This window comes from Heterocephalus glaber, unplaced genomic scaffold (assembly GCF_053883595.1).
Source record: "Heterocephalus glaber isolate CG9 unplaced genomic scaffold, H.glaber_assembly_v1.0 deba00000071, whole genome shotgun sequence".
NCBI lineage: Eukaryota > Metazoa > Chordata > Mammalia > Rodentia > Bathyergidae > Heterocephalus > Heterocephalus glaber.
In genome coordinates, this window is record NW_028258137.1 from 16,972,590 (window position 1) to 16,996,272 (window position 23,683).

General features: G+C 42.5%; 3 protein-coding genes across 9 annotated transcripts in view; 2 read left to right on the forward strand and 1 right to left on the reverse strand.

Moving 5' to 3' along the window:
• Window positions 1–9,795, reverse strand: part of Utp4 (UTP4 small subunit processome component) — a 29,518-nt gene extending 19,723 nt beyond the window's left edge. Inside the window, exons 1-5 of one of the 5 annotated variants that reach the window (XM_004842957.3) lie at window positions 9,706–9,795; window positions 8,904–9,064; window positions 5,338–5,529; window positions 3,927–4,011; window positions 1,277–1,366 (exon numbers count right to left, since the gene is read on the reverse strand). In XM_004842957.3, coding sequence (XP_004843014.1) covers window positions 1,277–1,366; window positions 3,927–4,011; window positions 5,338–5,529; window positions 8,904–9,062 — 526 coding nt within the window. In that variant the 5' untranslated portion in view covers window positions 9,063–9,064; window positions 9,706–9,795. Of the gene's footprint in view, window positions 1–1,276; window positions 1,367–3,926; window positions 4,012–5,337; window positions 5,530–8,903; window positions 9,065–9,472; window positions 9,614–9,705 lie in introns of those variants that run through there. The other 4 variants (XM_021256785.2, XM_021256786.1, XM_087213186.1 and 1 more) reach the window with 4 other exon arrangements.
• On the forward strand, window positions 9,531–22,515 carry Chtf8 (chromosome transmission fidelity factor 8). Of its 3 annotated transcripts, none has more exons than XR_015452194.1 (4): window positions 9,531–9,914; window positions 19,022–19,079; window positions 19,320–19,451; window positions 19,844–19,863. XR_015452194.1 is itself a non-coding variant. In XM_004842960.4 (4 exons), the coding sequence occupies exons 2-4, from the start codon at window positions 19,057–19,059 to the stop codon at window positions 20,069–20,071; spliced, it is 369 nt and encodes a 122-aa protein (XP_004843017.1). In that variant the 5' UTR covers window positions 9,817–9,914; window positions 19,022–19,056; the 3' UTR covers window positions 20,072–22,515. The 3 variants fall into 3 exon arrangements, 2 of the variants coding, with proteins under 2 accessions (XP_087069717.1, XP_004843017.1); XM_004842960.4 differs by having other exon boundaries at window positions 9,817–9,914; window positions 19,334–19,451; window positions 19,844–22,515; XM_087213591.1 differs by lacking the exon at window positions 19,320–19,451 and having other exon boundaries at window positions 19,844–22,515.
• Derpc (DERPC proline and glycine rich nuclear protein) lies at window positions 20,068–22,515 on the forward strand. Its single transcript, XM_087213478.1, has one exon. It carries the CDS (start codon window positions 20,068–20,070, stop codon window positions 21,691–21,693), a length of 1,626 nt encoding a protein of 541 aa, XP_087069604.1. The 3' UTR covers window positions 21,694–22,515.
• Window positions 22,516–23,683: the final 1,168 nt, after the last annotated feature.

A 23,683-nucleotide genomic window follows, 5' to 3' on the forward strand; every position in this document is an offset into this window, starting at 1 on the left:
GGATCAAGTCTCAGAATGGCATCAGATTTGCTAACATCGGGCCAGGGATTTAGCTCAGTGGTGTTGAGCTTGTGGTTCAAGGTCCTGACTTCCATCCCTGGTACCAAAAAAAAAAGATCTGCTAACATCAACATGGAATCCTACCCAACAGAGAAGCAAAGGGAACCTCTCCACATGGACTATGCCAAACAGAGTTCCAGACTTCACTGCTGTCAGCAGACTCAGAACTGCTAAACTAGATGAGAACAAGTCAAAAAAGTTCTCTGAGAGAGACTCATTCAAGAACAAAAAGGCAGCAGGAAAAAACAAGACGTGTTTCATGCTAATTTACACAACTGAAAGAATCTGAGAATGAACAGGGGGTTGTTATTAAACAGAAGGTATACAGAAAAGGTAATTTAAGAGTAGTATTTATACAATCATAATGGTGGGAACACTGACTACTAATCTGAAGAGTTACAACATAAGCATACAAGATAGATCAGAACAGTGTGGGGGGACCTGTGGCAGAAGACAAAGAAAAGAGGGCTCAGTTGCAGAAGTTAGTAAATAATGGTGTAAAACCTGAAAAATCAAAATATAGCATTATAAGTATGCTATGTGTAGCACAGAGACAAATACCAAAAGAATCAGATAAGAGTCATAGTGATTGCCTTTGAGGAATGGGAGAAGGGATACAGGCTTTTTTGTAATAAACCTCAGGGAATTCTTTACATGCATGTATAACTGATAACAAATTTTAAAAACCTTAAGCATTGAAGAAGGAAAAGGAAAAATGTGACCTATTTTGCTTCCTTATTTTAGACAGAAGTAGACATGCCCATATAACAAGTAAGGTCAACTTTATTACCAGAGAATACTATTAGCCAGTTTTCCAGGCCAACAGAAAACAAAAAGAAACCAAAAAACATGCTTCTTTAACTTTCTAATCTCCTATCTCATTAATTATACCACCAAGATTTATGTTCCATTTTAATCAAGGACTGGGATATATAAATAGGTTTTCTAATGATCACTCATATTAAATGTAGTATTAGTTAAGGATGAATTTTATTATGGATTCTTATTATGACAAAAAACACTGCATCCCACCAAATAACTAAGATTCCCCTAGAGGCAGTAGTAGTAATCTAAGAAAGGAGTGAAATTCCTAGAGGACATCACAGGTTAATGAGAGGTTAGGCCCTCAAGGTCACTGAAAGCATGACAATGAGTGAAGCTTTTGGAACCCATCTGACAAAACCCACATCCTGAATGAATTGAGAAAAACAGTCACCTGATTTGACATCAAACACACTAATGTAGTCTATGGAGCCTGCTGCAATGTGGGTACCAGAGGGATGCCAGCTGAGACTCAGGACGCGACCTTGGGATTTGTACAACAAAAAAGAAAATGGCATACACATAAATATACAGAAAGGGTAATCACAATTACCTACAGGGCTAGTTCCACAGACTTAGTTCTTTTCATCCACCACAACCCTGTGAAGGACTGTTTTATAACATGAGAAACTGCCCTGGGATGCAGAAGGAAGCGTTTGACTTTAGTTTTAACAGTATGTAAGTGGCAAATGGAAACAAATATACCTTTTTTTGGTAACCTAACAAAATTTAAAGAACATATTTTGGGGCCCCAGTAACTGTACTACAAATTGATCAAAGAGAAATTCTTACTCGAATGTCCCAAAATATGCATATAGTCATGTGGTAATGACATTTCCATCAATGATAAACCACCTATAGAATGGTGGTCCCATAAATTTATATTGCCTAATGACATAGCCACCTCAGTTTGTGTAAGCACAACCTATGATGTTCATGTAATGAAATTAACACGTTTTTCAGAACATGTCCCTGCTGTTAAGCATTATATGACTACAAGAATTTTCACTGCAGCCAGGCACTGTGGGACATCCCTGTAAGGCCAGCACTTGAAAAGGTGAGGCAGAAAGACTAAAATTTGAGGCCTGTCACCACATAGCAAGTTCCAGGCCAATCTGGAGTACGTAGGGCAGAAGTGAATGTGTGCTGCAGAGGCTATTTGTTATCACTGAAAGCTCTAAAACGTTTGCTATCACTGATATAGGGGGATTCTAACAAAACAAAAACAAAGAAAAAAAAGCCAGATATAGTGGTACACCCACAATCCCAGCACTCTGGGAGGCTGAGGCAGGAGGTTTGCAAGTTTGAGCCCAGCCTACGCAACTTTGCAAGACCCTGTCTCAAAAATAAAAAGTAAAAAAAAAAAGGGTTGGGGTGCAGCTCAATGTAAAGGCCCTGGGTTCAATCTCCAATACTGCAAAACAACAAAAACAACAACAACAAATTCACTTTCTTTCCTTGGAGCACTGGCTGTAGTGGTAAACAAAAAATATCCATCAATAGGAATTTGGTTATATAAATTATGAAATACATAATGCACAGTGTGTAGACTGGCATACTGATATGGAAAGATATCTATATCAAGTAAAAAAAAAAAAAGCAAGCTGAAAAAGTGCAAAAAGTCCTCTGTGTTGTCTATTTTTACAAAATACATTTTTAAAAGTCTAGAAGATTAGTTTCAAAATGTTGTCTTTAGGGCCAGGGATTTAGCTCAGTGGTCCTTCGCCTGCCTCCCAAGCACAAGGTCCTGAGTTTGATCCCCGGTACTGAAAAAAACCAAACAAACAAAAAAACAAAATGTTGCCTTCAGTGTAGAATGAGATACTTATTTTGTTTCATACATTTAAAAAAGCATCCTATCAACTTTATACTAAAAAAATCCCAAAACATACTAAAAAACAAAACAAAAATTCTGATCAGCAGAGGATAATTACTACTAAAGGACAGAGACAATACCCAGTATAGTTATTATTCTCTAGAAGAGTGATCAGCAAAAAAGCCCTCTACCAGTTTTTGTAAAGTTTCACCACAGCACAACCATGCCCATTCATTTAAGTTTTTTTTTTTTTGATACCGGGGATTGAACTCAGGTCCTTGCGCTTGCACAGCAGGTGGAGAAACCACTGAGCTAAATCCCCGGCCCTCATTTAAGTATTTTCTATGCCTGCTTTTGTGCTGCAAAGCTTAAAGTATTTACTACCTGATTCTTTAAAGAAACTGTTTGCCAACACCTGCTTTACAAGCCAGTGCTAATCCAGTCCACCTGAAGCCCAAGTATGGGCAACTTACAAAACTTCTTCATTCAACCTGAATGGACTAGGAGGATCAAGAACCACAGATACTGGCCAAGTGTGGTGGCACACACCTGTAACCCCAGTTACTGCATAGGCTGAGACAGGATGACTGCAAATTCAAGGACAGCCCAGGCAATTTAGCAAGACCCTGTATTAAAAAATAAATAATAAAAATAAAAGACTACTTAGTGATGTGGCTCAGCTGTAGAGTACTTGCCTATCATACCTAGGTTCAATCCCCAGCACTGAAAAATAAAATAAAATAAAGTAACACAGCTCCTAATGAAATTCTAGTTTCAAAACTTCACAAAAAGCTAGGTGTGCTAGTGCGCACCTTGCAGCCTCAGCACTTGAGAGGCTGAGACAGGAGGATCACTGTTAGTTGGAGGCAAACCTGGACTGCATGGTGAGTTCAAGGGCAGCTTGAACTCCGTAGCAAGATCCTGTCCCAAAAAAACCAAACCAAACAAACAGTAACAATAAAACTTCACAAAAATAAGTGATAACCAACAGACTTCCACAGAAACATTAGTTTTCCTAATTTGGATTTTTAGTTTTCTGAATTATAACCAGGCAAACACAAGTATGCTACATAATGAGATGGTTTCTAGCACAGTCCCTGTATTCAAGATAAATTAGCATATAGATAAGACATTACCTGTAGCCACGGGAAAATATCCCATCCCCAGTAGCACAGAAACATAACTTCTTTTTAAGGCTATTCACTGCCCCACCAAAAATGACCCTTACTTTTCTGCGGATCAAAATTTCTTTCAAACTGGATTTTGTCAGGGGTGATTTGAAACAGTTTCACAGATCCATCTTCACAGCCAACCTATTAGAGAAAATGAGGTAGCAAACAAAGATAAACATTTTATAGGACACTATATATAATATACACATATATATATTTACACTGTATATTTCTTCTCTACAGTTATGACTTGCCCTGAAAGAAAAATAGGTGTATGAGAGAAAAAAAGTATAGTATCAAGAAGCAGAGAGTATATCCCCGGCAATCTTCATATCCTAGCTAAAAAGTAGGCTGATATTAAGATTTCTAATCAGTGGCCCAATTCCTGCATGGGATAGATGTAGGATATTATAGGATATCTCTGCTCAAGACACATGGCCTAAATAAGAGACCTACTAACCTTCTAACCTAAATGAAGTCATTTTAAGATTTATACAAATTAGTCTAAAAAATAAAAAATAAAAAACCCACACTAATCACAGAAAAGCTGAAACTCTGAAAGCATTTACTCCTTTTCTTTTCTTTTTGTTTTTTTTTTTTTTTGAGACAGGGTCTCCCTTTGCAGTTCAGGCTGGCCTTGAACTTACTATGTAGCCCAGGCTGGCCTCAAACTCAAGGTGATCCTCCTGCTTCAGCCTCCTAATGCACAGCTTGAAAGTATTTATTCTTTTTGTTTTTGGTACCGGGGATCGAACTCAGGTCCTTGCGCTTGCGCAGCAGGTGGTGAAACCACTGAGCTAAATCCCCGGCCCTTGAAAGCATTAATTCTTATAGGACAATCATGGTAGGAGGATCTGTCTACGCTCAAAAACTTTGCTGAGAAACTGTTTAAACACACGTGCACAGGTTAACTATTCAAAGACCTCTCAGATCTTACTAATATACATACGTACATGGTGAATCTACAGAAGGATTTACTATGCTGTATTTCTGAAACAAAATTTATCATGAAACACAAAGCACACCAAAATAAAAAATAATCTGTACATCTCCCAGTTCCAAAGAACATAGCTTGGAAAATATGAAACTGAATTAACTAATCTTCTCATTTCATAAATAAATAAACAAGGTCCAAGCTGGCAACAAAAACAGGCAAAATGACAAGGGACTTTTAATCCTCAATATCAACTCCAGCTATATATTATAGATGATGACACACCTCTAATACACTCAGGAAGCTAGGGCAGGATCACTGGGTTTGAGGCCAGCTTGGGCTACACAGTGAGTTTAAGGCCTGTCTCAAAAAACCAAAAAAAAATCAACTCCAATTTTAAAGTTGGAGTTACTGAGATTCATAGACTGGAGTTGCTACATGCCATAATAAAATTTTACTCTTCTTATAAATACCGGGGAGAAAATGGGCACAAGAAAAATCTCAATATGAATTACCAATAATTGCTTACTGACCAAAAGTTGAGAGCCACTGGGGCTGGCAATCATACTCCAAATGGGTCCGCCAAAGGCATCCATAGCATATTTGATGTTTAATGCCTGTAAGTCATACTCAAGAATTTCTCCATTGAGTCCAGCACTAAAGAGTCGCTGCCCTTCTGCCCAACACAGAGCTTCTGTAGCACGAGATTCATGACCTGGGAAAAACTACAGAAACAGTGTAGGTTCTCAACCTGCCATGAAGCCACCAGCACTGACCAATCACAGGTACTTAATTCAGTAACAATTATTTTCTCAACTATTGTGGGGTTTTGGGCTCTCACAAGATCATGTTGACATTTTCACTTTTTAGATGTTCAAATTTTACTTAAGATTATTGTAGTTGGGGGCTGGGGATTTAGGTCAGTGGTTCTGCTGCCTGCCTCACAAGTGGAAGGGCCAGAGTTCAATCCCTGGTACCAAAAAAAAAAAAATTATTGTAGTTTACTTGTACAGTTGGATCCGGTTTTTGTTTCTGTTTTTTAAACTAGAGCCAATTCAGTAAAACCTCTTCAGCAGAATGTATATTCCAGTTTGGTTTGATGTATCCAACTGTATTTGATAATCCAGTTTTCTAAAAATTAAGACAACTATCTTCACTGGGTGATGGTTTCACTATACATATATACACTGTACAAATACATACATTTGTATATATATACAAATATCCATATGTTCTAGGGGTTTTTGTGTTATTAATTAGGCAGTCACAAACATACTAAACTATGGGTGTCATAATTTTTAACAAAAAATTTTTTAATTTAAAAAGAATAAGGTCATAAAGAAAATATCAACAGATGACAGGAAATAGGGAGATAGATTATGTAGAGTTGGGAAGGGGATTTGGGGATAAGGGAGACTGGAGAGTGAGGAGAAAAAGAGGAAGTGAAAAGGATCTAGACGTACTATGTTTATGTACCAAGTCCCCACAATAAATGTGTTTATTATGTACTGCAAATATATACTAAAAAAAAGAGAAAAAAATCTACACCTGTACAATGTGTGTTAAGCTATTACAAGGGTCAAAGTTAAAATATTTTAAGTTTATAAAAAAAATTACAGTAAGCTAAAGTTAATTTATTACTGAAGAGTTTTTAAATAAATTCCATGTGAGCTTGGCGTGGTGGTGCATGCTTACAATCCCAGCACACAGGAGGCTGAGGCAGGAGGATCTCTGTAAGTCCGAGATCAGCCTGGGCTACATAGTGAGTTCAGCCTGAATGACACAGTGAGACCTTGTCTCAATCAATTCCATGTGGCCTAAGTACATGGTGCTAATAAAGTCTATAGTAGTGTAGTCATGTCCTGGGCCTTCATTTCACTCACCACTCACTGTCTCAGAGCAACATCCACTTCTGCAAGCTCCACTCATAGTAACTGCCCTAGACAAGTGTACATTTTTATCTTTTATACTGTACCTATGTTTGAATACACAAATATTTGCTTACATATTTAATATGGTAACATACTGTACAATTATATAGCCTAGGTGTAAGGCTACACCATCTGGATGTAAGTATACTCTATAACAACTAAATTGACTAATGATGCAGTTCTCAAAATTATTAAGAATACTGTCACTATTAAGAGATACAGAAAAAAAATTTAAAAAAAAAGAGATACAGCATTGGGGCCGGGGATTTAGCTCAGTGGTTTTGCTGCCTGCTGCACAAGCATGAGGACCCAAGTTCAATCCCCGGTACCAAAAAAAAAAAAAAAAAAAAAGGATCCTGAAGAGCTACAGCACTGTATATGCTGAATGTTACCAATGTGTACACTGTACTTTAAATACCTACAGCTTACTGTGTCAATTTTTTGGTTTTTTTAGTACCAGGGATCAAACTCAGGTCCTTGTGCTTTCGGGGGCAGGCAGCAGAACCACTGAGCTAAATCCCTGGCGGCCTTGCTGTCAATTTTACCTGTAAAGAGCTATTTACAAAATAAAATAATGTAGCTCATTCCAGTTTTTTGCTCAAGTCTGAGATTTCTAAGAGCTTTCTGAGCATTCAAAAAAATTTTCACAGCCGGGGATTTAGCTCAGTGGTTCTGCCGCCTGCCTCGAAAGCACAAGGACCCGAGTTCCATCCCCAGTATCAAAAAAACAAAAAAACCCCAAACAAACAAACAAAAAGTTTTCATACCTACCAAGGCATTTTAATCTTACCCATGCGTGATGCAAAAGGGACTAACTAGGTGTAATTTTCCTTACCTGAACTTGAAAAGGCCTAAACACGTAAATGTGAAGTGGCCTGGCCAAAGAGCCAAAGTCAAAGGCCTGAAAAAAACTATGTCTTTTTACTCCTGGTCTCCATTCTTTTCTTTTTTTTGACTTGCTCTGAGAGTGATTAACCAGGGTAAGCAATCTTAACTAGTAGAGAAGGGAATATGGAGAAAGCAGAAAACTAGACTGAGTGAATGGTTGAAGGTGAGAAAGAGAAAAGAAAATAAGGGAGACTGGGTAAGAAAAGGTTGATTTATTAGTCAACAAATGTTAACTCAGCAAGAGCTTTGTACTAGGCATTTGCTAAATGGTGGGACTAACACAATCATGAACATCACTGACATGGCTCCTGTTCTCACAAATTTGAAGTTTAGTGAGGAAGAAAGACATTAAACAAATACACAAAATATAATTACAACTCTTATAAATGACAAACAGAAAAATCAGAGGATGCAACAAGCGTGCACCAGAGCATGTTTTTCCATACTACAAAAGGTGAATGACCCATTTGTGGTTGGCAATGACTTGAAATTTTTATGCTTCTACTAGGAGTTAGTTCAAGAAGTCGTCCCCCCCCCCCAAAAAAAAGAAGTCTTCCCTTTCTAGGCTTCCTAAAGCACTTTCTCAGAGTAAGATACTTCTCTACTAAGGTGCTATGCTATGCCCTGCTTCACCATGTTGGTCAGAAACTATATACTGATCTTCCCCCTATTGGTCTTCGAGTACCCTGAAAGTAGAACCTCTAATATTTGTCTTACTGCCCAGTTTTTGCCACTTATTCAACTGGAAACATAAGTGCTGCCTAACAGCCTTTTGTGTACATCCAAAGGATGTGTTACCTAATTTAAAAAAATCTCCTTTACTTCCAAATACAGGCATCTAAATCTACATTCTCTCAGACAAATAAACTTAAGAATCCACCTTCTTGCCATCATGTCACCAAAGAATTTCTGATGAAAATGTTTCATCTTTTCTGAATTGACAATGAAAGGGGTACTGACACACTCAGCAGGAAATGGTGCCTTACCAAAACTGCATTGATCTTAACAACTTTTCTTCTTGTTGTGGCCAAAAGACCCAGCAAACCTGTTTCCAAATAACAAGGAGTGACACACCAAAATTCCTAGGTAGGATCTTTCTAACTAACATCACACAGGTCAAAACTCTTTCTCTCATCAGTCTGACAAGAAATCTTATATAGTTTTAAACCCCACAAAAGATAAAGTCATTTGATCTCTTTGTAAGACATACAAGTTGTAAAATTGACCTTGAGCAGAAAATTAACATCAGAAATGCCACATCAGGCTCCCAAATGACTTACTTTCTCCTGAAAGTAGTTTGCTGACAAATTATAAATTTCCACAGTGCCATCTGTCCGTGAAACAGCCAATCTATTTGACTGGTTATTGTAAGCCACACAGCGAATCCCTGGTGGGACATAATTAAAGAAACGTACTCGATGGACTTTGAATTCACCCATTCCTAGAGGGAGAAAAAAAAACATACATTATTGTTAGATTAACTGGGGGGTTACATGTAATATTACTGTTGTTCGACATGGAAAATTTCAACTATATCTCACTGAAGTTCATTCCTAATTAACGACGTTTTCATGTCTCACACAAGAACTCATCAATCTTCAGACGCTCAGGTTGGTTTTAAAAAGATATTTCAGCAAAAATCCTCCAAAGGGCCCCATTCCACAGCTGTAGAACCCTAACCTATTGGGGATCAGGTGGGGTGTAGAAATCTGCATTTTAGCAAGCATCGCTCCCCAACTCTAAAAAATGCTAAGTTTGCAAATCACTGGTAGCGACGTGGGGCTGATGGGGCAAGGCAAACGAGCTCAAGGGTAGGAAGCGACAGGACTCTGGATTGCCCCTCGTTTACCTTCAAGGTTAAGAATCCACGGTCAGAGTAGGCGCATTCGGCCCGGTCGGGCAAGCGCATGAAGATCCCACGCGAGGTCTTCGCCACCCCTTCCCTTTCCCAAGGTCTACGGAGCAGCATCCACTCAGCTCGGGAGGGACCTGGCAAACTCCGCGGGGCTCTGACCCCGAGCTGGCGGAACCTCTTCACCCTCGGCTCCCGCACTTGCTTCCCACGACCCTTCCCCAACTCACCTGAGGCCCTCCGCCTGCCTGCCCCGGAGCTCGCCTCTCTCCGCCCCGGCCCCACGTGCGCGCGCGCACTCTCCAGCCCTGCCCCGGAAGTACTCGTGGAGCGAGGACGGAAGTGCGCAGGCAGTGCTCGCGGCGGCGGCGACGGCGGCGGGAGGTTCGGTTGTCGCCCGTTGGCCGCGCGGCGCCGCGCTCGGCGGCCGCCATTGCAGGTCAGGCCGTGGGTGGGGGACACGGGAGGCCGCGGGGAGCGAGGTCTGAGTCGGGGATGGGGGCGAGGGAGCGGGAAGCTAGGGAGCTGGGGTCGGGCGGTGCGCGCGACTCGGGGAGAAGAATGGCGAGCCGAGGGGCGGAGAGCGGCAGGGCGGGGGAGGGGTGGCCGGGCAGGGGGAGGGCAGCGGGGAGGGCCGCTCAGAGGTGGGGGCGAGCTCACGGGGGTCCTCCAGTTGGGAGGGCCGAGAAACGTGAGGGAAGGGAGCGATGTGGGCGCGGGAGGCGGAGGGAAGGCAGAGGCCGAGCGAGCGGAGCTGGCGAAGGGAGGAAAGGGTGTCTGAGCGCGGGCAGAGGACGGAGAAGGGGGCGGCGCGGGCCGGAACCTCAAGGTATGTGCGGGAAGGGGTTCTTCCCGGGGTTGGGAGGGAGCCCAGCCTGCGAGGCTTGCGGGAGTGGAGTGGTACTGGCACCCAGAAAGTAGCGGGAATAGCAGAAGAGGACCTCTTGGGGTCGGGGTGGGGGGTGTTTGAACTGCGAGGTTTGTTCTAGGGGACATTTTATTTTAAATCACGGGAGTTTGGGGGCATACTGTTGTTAGGAGAAATGATTTGGAGGGTGGTTGGAGAGTGAGCCCAGCTTTTGTGGGTGGCATAAAGCCTAGAGATGCGTGGGGTGGGGTCCTGGAGGAACGAAGTACTTGGGGACTGGGGACAGTTTGGATTCTAAGGGTGATAGAAGAAAGGCCGTTTAAAGAGTCTTTGGGAGGAGGGAGAATGATTTGGAACAACCATTACGGTGGGAAGAGTGGAGGGAGGAGGTTTAAGGAATAAGAGGGAAGAGAATAGTTTTCTTGGGAGGTAGGTTAAGGGGCAAAACATTGGTAAATGGTTCCAGCAAAAGTCTAGGGGTAGTTGGGAGGGGATTGGAGGAAAGTGGGGAAGCAGATGGAGGAGTTCCAGAAAGTGGGCGAGATAAGAAATAGGAAGAGTTTGTGTCTCTGTAATTGGAAGGGTGGGAGCGGGCCAGGCTGGAGAAGACAGCATAGATGGGAGACCCTGAGCAGGACTAGGGAAGGGGCTTGGGGGGAAGTAGGGTGTCATGTTAGTAAGGGGAGGACAGGCTGAGATGGGGCTTCAGAGTAGAAGAAGATGGAGAAAACTGGAGTAACTCAAATCGACTGAAGCCATCTTTTCCACCCTACAAATACCAGTAACTGATTCCCTCCAACTGGGAATCCTGAAATGTGATGGGAAAGTACATGTATGCATAGCATCTACACACGTTTTTGAACACACTCTTCACTCATGAAAAGTTTGGAAGCATTCAGTTCCACCTACCCTTCGTGGCCCCTTTTTGGAGGGGAGCAAGTGTCATTTAAAAACAGGATTGTAGACTTAGTAACATAAGCCTATCAAGAGACAAGATCCTCTTCAAAACTAAGGCCATACCCTTCAGTCGCAAAACCACAGTAACACTGCTAATAAAAGTAATATGTATTCATTTGTGAATAAAACTTCCTCAGTTCATTTAATGGAAATGCACATAGAGAAGTAGTTACCCTATTCAAAGAAATTTCAGAGCCTAATCTCTGAAGTGGTTTGGTGAACCTTCACTTCAGTGTTTGAATTGTTCAATTGTGTAAACTTTTTTGGGGGGTGTGCGTTTGATACAGCGTCTCGTTATGTAGTTCAGGCTACCTTGAATTCCTTATGTAGCCTAGGCTGACCTTGAAGTCCCAGTGATCCTCCTACCTCAGCCTCCCAACTATTGGGATTACAGTGCCACCATGTCCAGTTTAAATTGTGGGAACTTAATTTTACTCTGTAGATCTGCTTTTATAGGATTTTTGAGTCCCTTTTAAACATTCAAATGATTTATATAGTTTAATGTGTAAATGGGATTTTACTAGATATATACTAAGAAAATCCCAAGTTTCTCCAGGTAATCAATAGCCTCTTGGTTCAAGGATTACCTTTTGTTAGGCACTGTACTGAAAGTTCAGTGTTTATTACCTCATTCTCATTCATTACCTGCTGAGGTAGGTGCTTTATGCCCAATTTATTGATAGAGAAATTTATGAAGTTATGTCGGTCACTGTCACACATACTGTGAAATAAATCTAGGTTGGCTTGACTAGTTCTATCACTAAACAAAATACAGACCCCTCCAGGACCAAACAAAAGCTAAATAAATACTGTAGACCTGGCAGTTTGCAGATATATTGTGCCTTGCATTTAATTATTTTAAAACATACTGATTTATTTACATTTTTAAATGGTTATGACTTCAGGGGGTTTTTTTTGTTTTGAGACAGGGTCTCACTATGTTGCTTTTGAACTTCCTTGATCCTTCTGGGATTACAGGCATTCCCCATCGTGCCCAGCCTCCACTCCAGGTCTCCCACACACACTTAGCCGAAATTGAACTCAGGACCTTGCCCTTGCCAAGCAGATGTGGCGCCACTGAGCTACATCCCCAGTCTCAACTCCAGTTTTTTTAAATCATGAATTTTTTAAATCAAAGTTTGGAAATAAATGCCTAATTCCCTTTCTTAAAAAAAAAAAATACTGGAAGAGCACATGCCTAGGATGTGCAAGGCCCTTAGTTCATTCCCCAGGACCAAAAGAAAATACAAAATGCTTGGAAATGTTCTAATGGAAATATATAAGGCATTGAGAACAGGTGTTGACTCATGCTTATAATCTCAGCACTTGGGAGGATTGCTACAAGTTTGAGGCCAGTTTGGGCTACATAGCAAGCCTGTGTCAGAAAAGAAAAAAAATTTGTAAAACATTGTTTAGCTGTAGAAAAGTTTAGTTATTTGTAGTTAGGTTAAATCATTAAGTCAAAGCCTTTTTTTATTAAGTATGGTTATATATTACATATAACACTTCTACCACATTTTATCTTGGAAACAGCATTATGAGGGTTATTGCTCAGGCTGTTACCTTTAAAACTCCTAACAAATTTAATAATTCAGAGAGTAGAGGATAAAAGAATTGTTTTGTCAAAGGTTAGAATGAACCCATGACAAGGAGCATCTATCCTTTTGGCTTTGTTTTAATACTGAGGAGCAGAGATTTAGGATAAAAGTTTTTGATACTGAAGGTGTCATTGAGTTAGTACCTAGAGGTTTCAAAAAAAAAACCCTATGGATTAAGTGAAGAGCAAGCTTACTGTATGTATGTATGTATGTATGTGTGTATGTGTGTATGTATTTATAAAGCTCACTGCTTTTGTTTTTTTTTTTTTGGTACCGGGGATCAAACTTGTGCTTTCGAGGCAGGCACCGGAACCACTGAGCTAAATCCCCAGCCCTAAAGCTCACTGCTTTTAATTGCTTACCTCAGGATGTATTAACCACTTGGGTGACAAGTTACAAGGTTACTTATTTGCTTCTTTGTGAGAGATGAGAATCAGGGTAACATTATGACAGGGCTGAGTGAAAGGAGGACTACAAGAGAGACCATGATGTAAAGAGGTTAGGTTCCACATCCTAGCTCTGCCACTTACTGGCTGTCTGATCAGTTGCTTAACCTTTAACATCTCAGCCTGTTTCTTCATCTCTAAAAGGAAGTGAGAACACCTCATAGTGTGGTTTTCAGGATGAAGTGAGAGAATCCAGAAGTGTTCAGAAAAAAATAACTTCTGTGAGAAATGGAGCTTTTTTCTATTGATAAGCTGTGCATAGATAGCTGAAGAAGTCACATGGTACTGATGCTTTGATCTGTCAGGTTCTTTATCAGATTTGAATAGTTCAAGCTGAGCAAGGTGATGCGGGCCTGTAATCCTAGCACTGGGGAGGCTGAGGCTGGAGGATCACAGTTGGAGACCATCCTGGGATACATAATCTCAAGGCCAACCTTAACTACATAGCAAGACCCTGTCTCAAAAAAAATTATAATAGTTCAAAATAACGATAGAAACCAAAAGACAAGGTATAGCTCAGATTGGTCTGATTCTATCCAAAGGTTTTGAGTTTTGTTTAGGGTTCCCACTTCTTTGAATCCTAGTTTCTTTGTTGCTGTATGATTTGTTCAGAGGCCTTGTCATTTACCACTGTCCTGAAAACCAAGTCTTGACTTTACCTGCAGCCTCGACCGTAACTTAAAATGTGGGGACAAGGTCTTTTTTAAAGAATAAAGTTGAGAGGCAGGGGATTTAACTCTGGTTTCACCACCTGCTGCGCAAGTGCAAGGACCTGAGTTCGATCCCTGGTACCAAAAAAAAAAAAAAAGTTGAGTTAAATTGAAACAAAGGGTATTTTTTTATACTTTTATTTACAGAAATAAGGTAATCTAAGCATATAGAATTTGTATTGTTTATTAGCCTAGAAAAAACAAATACAAACCTTTCCCACATCTTAAGAGATTGAGGGCAGAGAGCATAATTTATTACAGAGGAAAGAGGTTTAGTTTTCCCACCATCTTTCCATTTCTCCTGGGCTGTACACTGGTTATGGCCTATGAGACTGACTCCACTCTGAAATATCGTGATTTGAACAATCTTTTTTGAAAAGTTACATCACAAAAATTTCTCCCAAGGGGCTGGGGATTTTAGCTCAGTGGTTCCGCCGCCTGCCTTGCAAGCGGAAGGATCCGAGTTTGATCCCTGGTACCAAAAAAAAAAAAAAAATTTCTCTCTGGCTCTACAGTTTACCTTGTCAATCTGGAATTATTGTTGGTAACCACAAACATGTTAGTTGGTTGTAGGCAAATCTAAGATTGAACTGGCCTCTGTAGAGGGTTACTAGGAAGCTCTTCCAGTAACTCGGTGCCTTCCAATCTTTGCTCTTGATACAGCTGTGATTTCTAAACAAGTCAAATCTTAGAGCAAAGAACTAGAAATTCCTTTAGTTGTCCATTGTTAGGGTTGTTAGAATGAGTTGAGATTCAAGATACAGAAATCTTTTTGTTATATAGAGAATTTTCATTGTACTGTTATTCTATTTGTTATTACCAACGGGATTTGACTTACACAGGTTAAGTAGCACTTAACCCAAAATGCTCAGATCAAAAGTGTTCAAGATTTGGAATTTTTCAGATTTAGGAATGTTTGCATAGACTTAACTATTGAACTTGTGTAATCTGAAAACCCAAAATGCTCTGACATTTGAAACCTTTTGAGTACTGACATGATGCTCAAAAAGTTTCAGATTTTTCAGATTAGGGATGCTCAACTTGTATTATACTTATTCCCCATCTGTTTTTCTAAGTTTTTTCTTCTCTCAAGTGAGTGGAGACAGATTGAGCTTCATGTACTTATATCCTTTTTAATCAGCTGCACACTAAATGAAATATATATTCATAGTCTCTGCCACCTCCATCAGCTGTATCTTCAGTTAAGTAACCAGAGAAACCTACTCTGGCCAAGAGGAGAGTAGCCTAAAAATCTCACAGAACAACAACAGGAATAATAGAATGTATGATATTTTAAAGCACTTAAAGTAGAATTTAGATTCACTAAAGGGATGTTATACCCCATGTTTCTTTGAGACAGTCTCCCTTTTAGTACAGGCTGTCCTTGACCTGTGTAGCCCAGGCTGGCCTTAGCTTCCCAAGTGCTGGGATTATAGGTGTGTGCCACCATGCCTGGCCCCATATTTCTTAATAGCTTAGTAAATACACTGATGTATACATAAGACATAAGTGTTGCCAGATCAGTTCATAGGTTCTTCTGCACTAGACTCCTACCAGCCGGGCTTGCACATCATTTGTATATGATTCTGAAGCATCCCAGTAGATCTAGCAAGGAACAAGTTTTTACCCTCTTGTTAGGGTACAGTATGGAATGGTGAGGTACAGAATGGCAAGACTGTGGGACACAAAATTCTTATTTTCAAGATATTGCTAGATGCTTGCCAGTGCCACTAGATGTACTCAGAGCCAGGCACTGTGGTGTGTTTGTGCAGTCCCAGCTACTTGGGGAGCTGAGGAAGGTGGGTCACTTGAGCCCAACCTGGGCAACATAGCAAAATCTGGTCTCAGGGTTTGAAGCCCCAAGGACTAGTATACAAGTGCCAGTCTGTCCAGGCAATCAAATGTCTTATTTTCATTTGCCCATATAGGGCACCATTATGAATTTCTGTTCTAACAGGAGACTGTCCAGGAAGTGGAATGTACTGAAAATATTTCTGTATCCACTTTTCCTAAACATACCATCTCAAACCTGTGGCCAAAAAACGTAAGATTGATTTTGATTGTCAGAGTATAGGGTCTGTCTCCTTCCCAACCCTGAGCTTCCCAGAAGATGTTCACCTATGTGAATACTTTGTTGCTTCTCTTAAACCACTTTATTTTGCCATAACATGTACTGTATTATTAGTCATCAAAGGGTTATTTATAGGAACCCTTTCTCAGTCTGTTTGCATTATTGAGTTTTTTGATCTACGGCTCATTTTCTAAATCATAGGCAAAGTTATCAAATGGTCATTTGCTCTTCTTGTCCTCTAGGAAATTAGCTCTTCCCAATAGAACTTAATCTTTAAAGCAATTTGGCATGTGTTATATTTCATCATCAAAATAGTTCAGTGAGGGGGCCGGGGATTTAGCTCAGTGGTTCCAGTGCCTGTGTTGCAAACGCAAGGTCCCGAGTTCGATCCCTGGTACCCCCCCCCCAAAAAAAAAGAAGTTCAGTGAGGGCCGGGGATTTAGCTCTGTGGTTCCAGCACCTGCCTTGCAAGCACAAGGTCCCGAGTTCGATCCCCGGTACCAATAAAATAAAATAAAAAATAAAATAGTTCAGTGAGTCATAATCTGGTTATTATCATGATAGATAATAAATTACTTGTGTGTGATCACACAGTAGAGTCTATATTTGAAGGCCAAACCAGAACTTAGACCTTTTAATTTAGACTTACTTTCACTTCCAAGAAACCTAAGAGGAAAAGGACTTTAAAAGTACTTTTGCTAGGCATGATGGCACATGCCTATAATCCCAGCACTTCAGTGGCTGAAGCAGGAGCATTGCCGTGAGTTCGAGGCTAGCCTGGGCTCCATAGATCAAGGTCAGCCTGAACTACACAGCAAGATCCTGTCTCGAAAACAAAACAAAAAAAAGTACTTTAGATTCTGTTGATGGTAATGGTGGGAACTCTTTGTATGAAGGCCTCAGAGCTGGTGTTAATGTCTGTTCTCAGGACCACAGCCTATGTATGCTGCTACAGTAGTTCTGGCTTTTTCAAGGATGTTACCTGGTGCCCTTTTGCCGTTCTGACCAGAACTTACAAGTGTGCAGTGCCTGCCTAATGCCTTTATTCCTATTCATTCTCACTGACACTTGGTTTTTTCCTTTGGGAAGGCAGAATTGGGTAGTAATATTATGAGTGTAGATGGTCAGATAGCCTAGGTTTCTATCTTGGCTCTACCATACTTACTGTATGAGAACCACTTAACAAGCAAATGACTTAATCTCTGTATGCCTGAGTCTCATCTGGAAAATAGATACTTGTATATCATGGATGTCTTTTTTTTTTTTTTTTTGGTACCTGGGATCGAACTCGGGTCCTTGCACTTGCAAGGCAGGTGGCAGAACCACTGAGCTGAATCCCCGGCTTTTTTTTTTTTTGGTACCCAGGATCAAACTTGGGACCTTGCACTTTCGAGGCAGGCGCCGGAACCACTAAGCTAAATCCCCAGCATTTGTCATGTTAATTGAGATATCACCACAGTATGTGCACAGGATCCAGTCTATAATACAAATTCAAAACATATTAGCTGCTACTTCTTTCTAGTTGAAGTCCAAGTGAGTTGACCAACTTTTATGTTCCCAGTGTGTTAGGCGCTATGGGAGTAGTCATCCTATAAGTCTATACAAGCTATACTACCTTTCTCCAGAGATCTAAAATGAAGATTAACATATCAGTAGAGAAACATGTTTACTATTTTAATCAAGTATTTGCTAAGCTTGAGCACAATTATACCTATTAACTTTCCACACTACAGTTGGTAAATACTGAACAGCCTTCCACTAACCTTCATATGAAAAGTACATTTGAAGGGCTTAAGCATAAGCTGTAATTTTGGTCCACCATCTCCTGAACCCACTATGAATTCTGTCCTTTCCAAGAAAGACAAAAGTACAAATAAAGTCAATTGTCCCCAAGCAAAATCTCCCATTTTAGCTGTTCTTGTAGAGTAGCCCACACTTGCCACGAGGTGGTGCTGTTGTATAAAATGAATCTAATTCTCTCCCTGTTGGAGTATTTTCGTTTCTAAATGAAAGGTGGTAGCTGGCCGTGATGGCAGACACCTGTAGTCCCAGCACGCAGGAGGCTTAGGCAGGTGGATCCCCATGAGTTCAAGGCCAGCCTGAACTACATAGTGAGACCCTGTGAAAAATCTAAAAAAGTAAAAATGAAAGGTGGTCAAAGCATATGTTGACAGTCACATCAGAAGTCAGCTTAGCCATTCATTGGAGTTGTTAGAAGGACTCTTTCAGATCAATCAAATCTAACAGTTCCTTTTTAAATAGAAATGTACAGGGGAGAAAATAGGATACCTCAAGAAAGACAAGTTAACATTTGTGGTCAAAGGTATCCTGAGCCAGGCATGACAGTGCATGTCTTTAATACCAGCTGCTTGGAAGGCTGGGGCAGGAAGAGCACAAGTTTAAGGCCAGCCAGAAGGATTGGGAGGATAGCTCATTTGTTGAGCACTTGCCTAACATGCAAAAGACCCTAGGTTCCATCCCTAGTGCTGCAAAAAAACCAAGAGTGGTCTCTGCACTATGTCCTGGGTTCATACTCTGTCTCTGGTTTTGAGTACAGTTACAGTACCTATTTTCCAAATTGAGTTGACTGCTGGTGATTGTATGTGTGTACCTGCATAAACGTGCACAATCTGAATGTCAAAAACCCAGGGTGTAGCTCAGGAGGCAAGCACTTGATCACTGAGCTACTTCCCCAGCCCAGCTGTTGATAATCTTTAGCAACCTTATCTCATGTACACAATCAGAAAGCTTACACCTTATGACACTGTTAGGGAAGCAAAGTAATGTGTGTCTAAAGCACTTAAAAAAGTCCCTGTCAAACAATAAATGAGAACTAGCTGTCATTTTGATATTAACTGTCATCATTATCCTGATTTTTTTCTTTTTTTCTCTACAGTCTATTTTCACTTGCTTTTTAAAGAAAGAAAGCTCATGGTGCAGATTGTTATTTCCAGGTTAGTACATTTTGAGATTTTTATTTAGCTTGAATGATTATACACAGGTTTCACATTTTTCTGGAAGAATCAGGGTCTTTGGGTACATCTTGCATAAATCTTTGCATTAAGATCTCTAGTTCAGTGCCTAGCACTGCCCAATTTCCCAAGAATTTGTGCTCAACAGAGTTCCTTTGGGCCTTGAATGGTGGTGTAGGACTCTACTCATCCTTCACCCCTCAAAAATATTGTAACCGCCAGCCCTTTGCTTGCAGTGCGGGGGCTGAAGGCCTGGCAGAATGGGTGCTGATGGAGCTACAGGGGGAGATCGAGGCTCGCTACAGCACTGGATTAGCTGGAAACCTCCTGGGAGACCTACATTACACCACTGAGGTGAGGGGGTTTTCTTTCCCTGCCTAATGACTCAGGAAAGCAAGCCACACCAAGGTGGTGCTCCCAGGACCCAGAGTGAGGACTGCCCTCAGGTTTGTTATTCAAGGTCTAGCTAATCTGCAGAGCTATCTGCTTGTTCTTCCCCCATGTCGGCAGTAGCAGAGAAATTCAGCTTTGGGGAATCTGGAAAGGTAACGTTTCTAAAAATGGACATTTTCATACATGGAGCAGGAAAAAGTTAAAAAGGGCAGAGGGTGGTTTGTCCAGTGTTTCTACTCAACAGTGGTAGAACCAGATCAGGGAGTGGGGGTGCCAGGAGTAGCTTTAGAAGCCATCTAAAGTGGAATGGTCTCTCCCTGAACCTCAGGCATCTTGTTGTTCTTCTGTCAAAGGGAATTCCAGTGCTGATCGTGGGGCATCATATCCTGTATGGGAAAATCATCCACCTGGAGAAGCCTTTTGCAGTTCTTATCAAACACACTCCTGGGGAACAGGACTGTGATGAGCTTGGCCACGACCCTGGCACCACCCGGTACCTGGTGACAGCACTCATCAAAGACAAGATCCTTTTCAAGACCCGCCCCAAGCCCATTATCACCAACGTCCCCAAGAAAGTATGAAAGAACCCCGGATTTTCCCTAGAGAGCGGCCAACTCCTTGGACTCGTGCACCACTGCCACCTCGAGGACGGCTTGACAGTTCCCTAGGACCACAGGGGGGTCCTGTTCTGAACACAGGCCACCCATTAGGCATGAACTCGGATCCTTTCCTTATGGCAGCCAGTTCTCTTGGTGGAAATCTGGCCCCATTTCCAAGGAACCCATCTTTTCCATCTTCATCAGGCTCATTGGCTTCAAATCCAGCACCTTTTCCTGGTGGTGCTCGTGACCCAAGCATGGCTTCTTTTCCAAGAGGGATAAATCCTACTGGCACAGGCACAGCATCTTTCCCAAGGCCGGGTGGCCTTTTGGGTCCAGGACCAGGACCAGCTCTAAACCCTAGAACAGGCGCTCTTCCGGGCCCAGGTCCTATGTCTAACCCCAGATTAGGAGGTCTCCCAGGCCCAGGCCCTATGACCAATCCAAGGACAGGGGGTCTCCTGGGAGCAAGTCCTGACCCCAGAAGTGGTGCCCCCATGGGACCTGGATCTGGACCCAGTCTGAGATCAGGTGTCTTGTTGTCTTCTGGGAATGGTCCTCCTAATCCTAGGCCAGTTGGTCTGGGCCCTGGACCAAATCCCAATCTGAGATCAGGCTTTTTAGGTACAAACCCTGCCCCTAGGTCACGTATGTTTCCAGGCCCAGGCCCAGGCCCAGGGCCCAACCCACGAGCAAGTGGTGTGGGTCCAGGTCTTGGGCCCAACCCAAGGGCAGGAGGCCTGGGTCCAGGTCCAAATCTGGACACCAGAGCAGGTGGCCTCTTAGGCACAGGATCTGGTCTTAACTTAAGAATGGCTGGACCCCAAAGCCTGGATCTTGCCCCAATTCTAAGAGCAGCAGGCCTTTTAGGAGCAAATTCTGCTTCTTTCTCACAGGCTTCTGGAAACATGGGCACAAGCCCATCATCCATGACAAGAGTACCTGGCCCCCTAGGCCCAAACACAGGTCCTAGCTCTCGAGGAATTGGCCTTCCAGGGCCAACTCCATCTCCCATGTCAAGGGCTCCTGGCCCCATTGGCCCTAATGCAGCTCATTTCTCAAGGCCAGGTGGCCCCATGGGGGTGAATGCCAATCCCTTTCCCAGGGGGACAAGTTCAGGGGGACTGAACCCAACTGCCTTCTCTCAGTCTTCTGGGACATTGGCTTCAAACCCAGGTACCTTCCAAAGGTCTGCTGGCCTCCAGGGCTCAAGTCCAGCAATTTTCCCACGAGCCTCTGGGCCTCTATTCCCCAACCCAGCTAACTTCCCAAGGGCCACTGGCCTGCAGGGTCCAAGTCCAGCTGCCTTCCCAAGGTCTACTGGTCCTTTAGGCCCAGGTCAAGTTGCTTTCCCCAGGTCGGCTGGTGGGCATCTGGGCTCTTCTCCAGCAGGCCCTATGGGTATCAACCCAGCTCCTTTTGGAAGGCCAACAGGAACCCTGGGTCTAAACCCAGCTTCGTTTCCAAGGATGAATGGCCCTGTTGCCAAGAGTGTGGTCCCATTTCCTAGGGTGGGAAACCTCCCTGGCACAAACCCACCTGCTTTCTCCAGACCAGGGGGGCCAATGGCTACAATGTACCCAAATGGAATGTTACCCCCTTAAACACCACCTTCCCTCCAGGACCATTTGTTTTCCACTGTGGTTCTGGGCAGGGACTGTCTCTTTAGGTAAAGAGCTCTGTATCTACATACAGAGCTACTACTGTCTGAAGAACTTAGCTGAGACTCAAGTTCAGAAGAACTATCTTTTTTCTCTGCTTTTTTCTTGACTGAAGGTGAAATGTTATTTGTGGGACATGGACTGAAAAGTTGGGAATGATAACTTGCCTCGAGAAAGGAACTTGGGCCTTTCAGAAGCCTGCTGTGCTTTTGTTCCACAGCTTTCTGCCCTTTGTTTCTTACCAGTTTCTTGAATTGTTCTTGTGGACTTTTCCTCAGGGATACATTGGCCTGGTCCCAGTGTATGTGTAATCCCCTGCTCCCCACTGGAGAATCAAGCTCACTGCTCTAGAGATGTTGCATTGGTGAACGGACCATACTTCAATAGCTCTGACATGGGCAGCTTGGACCTGGTCACCTACTGCCAGACCTTTCCCTGGGGGCTTGAACACAGAACAGGGAGGTGGACAACCACTTCAACCCACCAGATAAATTTCTGCTTGACTGACTAGGCCTGCGGCTCCTTTCTCCTGGACTTAGAGGTGGCCATGTTTAAGGCTGCTGTGTTCATCTGACTCCCTCTCCACTGGTACTCCCTATCCAAAAACCTCAAACTTTAAACTGGTGTGGATGGAAATTAGGGTGGGGGTGGGGGGAGAAGGGGAGAAATCACTGTGCTTTGTTCAGCCTGATGTGAAGGATGGTTGGTGTTTTTCCTGCATTGTATCTTTTCTTACTGTTTCTTTAATAAATGGGTTGAGAGGGCTGTTTGTCACTCCTTGTGTTACCTTCGCACTGGGAGAGAAGTTTACCCTCTGCTTTTCATTGTTTCACTTTGACTACAATTCTCCATGGCCTGCCAGCTAAAATGGGTGCACTGAAGAAGCAAGCTTTTGGTTTTTAGCCTTAGCTTGCTTGCTCACTCAGCCAGGTAGTTCACCACAGACCCTGCCTCGTCTCTACAATAAGTTATGCCACTGAGAAGTACATTCTGTATTCCACAGTCCAGGTAGCTGGGACACCTTTATCCTGTTTTTGAACCACACTGATTAAACCATTTCTATCTCCAGCCCTTCTGAGATTGGTGTAAGGAGCCAGCTTTTTTTCTTTTTCTTTTTTTTTTGGTACCAGGGATTGAACTTGGGTCCTTCTGCTTGTGAGGCAGGCGGTGGAACCACTGAGCTAAATCCCCCAGCCCTAGGAGCGAGCTTTATTGAGTACAAAGAGGCAGTAGCTCAGAGCTACAAGCTGTATTGCTTTGGTTGTTAGATGCCCTCCCAAAGCTGTGTCAGAGGTGTAGTCTGAGTGCATCAGTGTTCAGAGATGGGAGGTAGTTGGATCAACACTCTGCCCTCAATGGATACATGCCTTAAGCTGTTGGGAGGTAGTGAAAACTAGGACGTGGGGCCTAGTTGGAGGAAATAAGGAAGTATGCTTTGAAAGGTATATTTTGTTGCCTGCCCCTTTTGTTTCCTAGCCTTCTTGAAATGAGCTTTTTTTCACCACATGCTCCCAACATGAAGTGCCTCACCATATGCCCAGAAACAATGGATCTAGGTAGCCATGGACCATGGACAGAAACTTTGAGTCAGACCTTTTTTCCTTGAAGTTGATTTATGTCAGTTATTGTCACCGCAACAGAAAGCTACCACACCAGCATTATGTGAGAATTTTTATTTTGACAAATAAGTGCAATATAAAAATTTTGACCTGAAAAGTTAAAAAAAGACTCCTGTTGGAAGTAACCACTCGATTTCTGGCAATAGGACAGCAGCTGCCATGTATTCCTAGAAGTAGTTGGGGGAGAGGTACCGGCTCTGGGCAGAGGTAGCACCATGGGGTTGTTATAAAAGCACCGCGGAGAGGCAGCCCAGGGGTGACACTGCATAGGGAAAAAAAGCACCAGAGTGGCAGCAGTGAAGATTAGAAGCAGA

Bases quoted from the DNA above. Each gene is read 5' to 3' on its own strand.
- Chtf8 (XM_087213591.1), top strand. From the start codon at position 9,531: ATGAAGATCCCACGCGAGGTCTTCGCCACCCCTTCCCTTTCCCAAGGT. The intron at 9,915-19,021 runs GTCAGGCCGTGG...TTTTCTCTACAG, and splicing joins CTCGGCGGCCGCCATTGCAG to TCTATTTTCACTTGCTTTTT. The intron at 19,080-19,843 runs GTTAGTACATTT...CTTCTGTCAAAG, and splicing joins GTGCAGATTGTTATTTCCAG to GGAATTCCAGTGCTGATCGT.
- Derpc (XM_087213478.1), top strand. From the start codon at position 20,068: ATGAAAGAACCCCGGATTTTCCCTAGAGAGCGGCCAACTCCTTGGACT.